At 41.5% G+C, this 5,000-nt stretch overlaps 1 protein-coding gene across 1 annotated transcript in view; it reads right to left on the bottom strand.

Moving 5' to 3' along the window:
- Nucleotides 1-3,185, bottom strand: part of LOC134463773 (solute carrier organic anion transporter family member 1C1-like) — a 23,317-nt gene extending 20,132 nt beyond the window's left edge. The window contains exon 1 of the mRNA XM_063217044.1: nt 2,762-3,185. Coding sequence (XP_063073114.1) covers nt 2,762-2,884 — 123 coding nt within the window. The 5' untranslated portion in view covers nt 2,885-3,185. The remainder of the gene's footprint in view (nt 1-2,761) is intronic.
- Nucleotides 3,186-5,000: the final 1,815 nt, after the last annotated feature.

Here is a 5,000-nt window from a genome sequence, read left to right as displayed (position 1 = left end):
TTTCCAGAATTCATGCTGCCCATTCACTAATGTTACCTTTTTCATGAATACTTACCACCACCATCAAATTACAAGTATTCATTATGACTGGAAAAATTGCACTTTTCATACATGAAAAGGGGATCTTCTCCATGGTCCGCCATTTTGAATTTCCAAAAATAGTCATTTTTAGCTGCAAAAATGACTGTACTTGGACCATACTAGAATATATTTGTTTATTACTTAGTAAACTTCCATGTAAAGATCAAATTTGTCAATAGGCAGCCCAGTTTCAATGAGCAGCATAGTTGCAGTACCGTTCTTGACCATTTTCTGCACAGTGTCCCTTTAAAGAACATAATTGCTTGATCAATTTCCTGTTGTCTAGCCTAGTGTAAAAACTGGCGGCAGGAAAGCCATAGTGATTTTTAAAGTGCGTAGGTGGGATCGATGTTTGCACATGACGGTAAATAGTTACAGAGAGGGCTACATGTCACAGTTCGAACTAAATGCGCGTGCTCAGAACTACATTCTAAAATTGCCCTGTTAGAACTGAAGATGGGCGGGGTAAATGCTAAAAAAAGTGAAGCCACGCCTCGAAGGGACGCAGTTCAGTTCGAACCGGGATTATGTGAAGAGTCCTTTAGAGCGGGGGGCAACCGCCATTCCGACATACCGCCATTCCAACATTATTTGATTACCATTCTGAGCCATTCTGAGTCATTTAAACATTGTTGCAAGTACTTAAAGGCACGTGAACAACGTTCTAATCTACTGAGATTTGCAACAATGTTGCTACACGAGCGGAAAGTGGAGAGAGTGACAGCGCAATTTACAGGATTAGTGTATAATTTTGTCACGGTCCAAAAGCCCTTAAAGGTAGGGTCTGAGACCTTTGAAAAACAGCTTCTGCAAGCTGGAAAAATGGTTCCTGCAATAAAACTTCAATGTCGGAATGGAGGTATGTCGGAATGACGGTATGTAACCCTTTAGAGCAACCCTGAGGTCTGCAGCAGTGACCTACGGCATAGTGAGGGTCTGGTGCTTTTGTACTGCCATAGGTGGACACAGATAGGGATGAGGTGGTGCTAAAGTCCCTGCCCCTTTGCCGTACTGGAAAAATGCCCTTTTTGAAAATGCCCTTTTTTTATTGATTATTTTTTGTCATAATGTTCTGTGGTCCATGTTGATCTATGAATGCTTGACGACCAATGTATGTAACCAATCCTGTCCAGATATTTAACACTTGCCCCTCAAAATGTCTGAACACAGCATTGTACTACAGCATTGACTACACAAACACAAACAGAACTCAGGTCATTGCTCACATGGACTGTGATTATGCATAGAAAGTCATGAGTCATGTGTGTGTGTGTGTGTGTGTGTGTGTGTGTGTGTGTGTGTGTGTGTGTGTGTGTGTGTGTGTGTGTGTGTGTGTGTGTGTGTGTGTGTGTGTGTGTGTGTGTGTGTGTGTGTGTGTGTGTGTGTGTGTGTGTGTCGGTGTGTCAATGCATACAGTGTAGGGTGACCTATGAAGGAGGGCATACTGTGTGTGTACATACTGTGTTTGCCCAAAAATCCTTGATGGCACGTGCTGAAAACAAGAGCCGTGCTCTCCCACCCTGCCTGCCTGCCTCTTACCCTGTCCTTCTCTCTAGCTGACAACACAAACACTGGCCATCTACGACCTCTACCAACCAGGAATGAATTTCTCAAAAGCTCTTAGGAAGTACTTAAGCCCAAGTAATATTTAAATATGATATGCCCCTTTGGGAATATACCGTATCAGAAATAGGTCTCACACATCATTAAAATTGTACGCTATTTTAATGTTTGTGCGACTATTTGATTTGCATGTGTGAGAAAAATATATTGTATACGAAAGTCTATGAAATTATTGTATTGACAAAGTTTTATTTATATTATTTATATTAATATGTAGCATTAATTATATACATTAATACGTGGTATGTGTGTAGTATATATGTACATTTATAATTAATGAGTAGGCCTATATAGAACATATTCTTGATATTTTTCCTATTTGGCTTTACATATTTAAGTGATTTTGGGAAATTCAACCGAGATGAATAGATTTCTAATAGTAGGCCTATTGTGCGAGTACATGAAGATAAGTACAGCCAGCTCATCCTCTGCATGATTCAACATTATATTACATGAAAATTACAGCTAGGTGATGCTTTTATCTAACAATAAAAGGCCCTTTAGGTGGCTGAAGCATTTTCAATTGAGGAATACAGAGTAACACATACACACACACAGGACCACACAGGCACACACGCACGCACGCACGCACACACACACACACACACACAAACACACACACACACACACACACACACACACACACACACACACTCTCACACACACACACACTGTTACCAGGGGCATCGCCAGACCTATTTTAGAGGGACACGTGTCTGGGTATTGATTTGATTTGCCCCGGTATGAGTTTCACAAAAAAACAACCTTACGACCTTGGAATCTAGCTCAAGTTTAGCATACAAGTGATCTACAGAATGCGCACAAAATAGCTCACGCGCACTACTTGCAATAATATAATTAATCTACAAGCTTTTAAAAATGAATAACTAAAAAAAACAATTTGCTCGCACGGTCGCATTATCTTTCGTTGCCCTACTGTGCCTCTGTATAGCATTAGGTCAGCTGACGCCCTGACTGTTACTCTGTATTCCTCAATTGAAAATTCTTCAGCCGTCTAAAGGGCCTTTGCTTCAGCATGCTCCTGATTGTCTCCCACCTTCAGTGTCGGTGTACAGCATGTGGCTGGCTTAGTGGTCTTGGTCTTGGTCTTGGCCTCACGGACTTTGCCATTGATGGCAGGAGGCTCCCTGAAGCCCTCCGGTCTCTCCTCCGCTGTCATGGCAACCCCGAATATACCACAGGTCAAAGGTCAACAGGAAGAAAAATAAAATAAAAAAGAAAGCACCAAAAATGAAACAAGGCTCCCCTGGTGATAATATCCGTACACAAAGACCCTTGATATTCCAGATGCAAAAAATAGTTCCATAAAGCTTTTTACAAATTCGCGAAAAGAAAACCACACACACACAAATTTCCAAATATGTGAACAACTAAAAGAACTGTCAGCAAGATTATCTTTTTCTTCTGTCCTGCTGTCAGTCAACTGATCAAGTGAGCCCCCCTAAGGTCCTCCTCATGGCCTGAGCCTGTGTGTTTGTACTTCAAACCGAGTGACTGCTAAGCTGTCCTGCGTTACCAGCAATGATTGACCAGCATTGATCATCAGGCATAAAGGTTAAAAGGACTCACGTTGACATGTTAAATGTAACATCTACCTACGTAGGTATAGGCCAATACAAAACTGTAGACATTAGAACATGTTGTGTCAATATTCCAGAGTAAACTTGTATCAAGATTGATACAATCAAGATTGAGTATTCACAACACTGTGGAGCATCAAGTTACGCTAACGGAGGAGTCAACAGTCTGTAAAATTCTGCAGGTGGCCAGAGTAATTTTAGATTCACAGTTTTTTGCACAATGTTGAGTAGTATTAAGTCTGAAAATATTACACTGACCAAAAAGTAACATTAACACTGTTCTTCAGTGGGACCAAATGTCTGAATTGTTTTTTTTTTTTTACTTTGCAGAATTTACTTTCAATAGTTCCCAAACTTTCTCTTCATGCACAATCCGACAACACTACCACCACGCATATGCTCAGGGTTCCTTTATGAAGTTCAGGACATAAGGGGGCTGTATTTTAAAGGAATTATTGCCCCAATAAAAAAGTGCAAAGGACAAACAAACATTCCTTTTGAGGGTGCTGTGGTGGTGCAATGTGCTACTGACCTAATACGGGCTACATCCCATTACCCCTGGGGACATAGCCTATACAGGTTTTTTTTTCTGAACGTTTTTGTGTATCACTTTTGAGCCATGTAAATAAACTAGCACTCTCAGCACATAATTTGCGCTTGTCTGTGGTTCGTCAAGTCTCAGTTGCCTGAAAAAAGCACGCATATTCCCTTTGTGAGAGTGGACCACGAGTAACATTATAACAAAGCAGTAATTCCAGGTGATTGTGTAAGTACACCATTCTGATTCTGCACTATCCCCTCTGCACATGTGCACCAAGTAAGGCTGCACTATCCGCTCTGCCCATGTGCGACACAATTTGTGGAGCATTGTCGCCCTTCGTTTCGCTAAAAGCCAATCGACGAATCGTGTCGCACATTCGCAGAGGGGATAGTGCAGCCTTGCGTGGTGCGCATGTGCAGAGCGGATAGTACAGAATCAGAATGTGTATTTACGGATTCTGTGTTCACATCTTGTGCACCAATGGGAAATAGACAAAGTTCTTGAAGCTTTTATCAGGTGAATTTCTCTACAGAACAGGGACTAATATGTAACATTTTGATGATCAAACATGCACAGCACCTGACTAAAAGTCAGGTCTCCAGCTTGAAGAACCTGCAACAGTTCCAAGAACCTGTGACAGTTTGGGACGACTTAAGTTCAGACTATAGCTACCAAGAGTACATGTTTACATGACAATGTTGGGAAAAGTGTGTTTCATTTTTCTGCTGAAAGAGCCGGTTAGCGCCTTGGCTCAAATGGCTAAGGCACCATACTATTATGTCAGGGACCTGGGTTCAATTCCAGCTCGCGGTTATTTCTTAATCGTTCCCCATTTCTCTCTCTCGCTCTACTTTCCTGTCACCATCTTCACCGCCTTATCTCCAATGAAGGTATAACAGCCCAAACAAATCTGAAGAAAAAGAAAGAGCCAGTCAGTGTGACTTGTTTTGAAACCGTGGCATTTGAATGCGTTTTCTGCCCCTGTACCTGCTGCAGATGTGACTAATTTCCCAAACATTTTTTTTAAGCACAAAATAGCCACTCACAGAAATTTTTCATCATAAACTGCCCACACACATCTCAGTAGACAACGTCAGATGATATTACTGTAAGGTCTACAGATGAGGTCGCACTCCCCCCACAGACAGATTAGG

The sequence above is a fragment of the Engraulis encrasicolus genome, chromosome 15 (assembly GCF_034702125.1).
Source record: "Engraulis encrasicolus isolate BLACKSEA-1 chromosome 15, IST_EnEncr_1.0, whole genome shotgun sequence".
Taxonomy (NCBI): domain Eukaryota; kingdom Metazoa; phylum Chordata; class Actinopteri; order Clupeiformes; family Engraulidae; genus Engraulis; species Engraulis encrasicolus.
The sequence above is the reverse complement of the archived record's forward strand: the minus strand, read 5'-3'. Positions and strand labels throughout refer to the sequence as shown.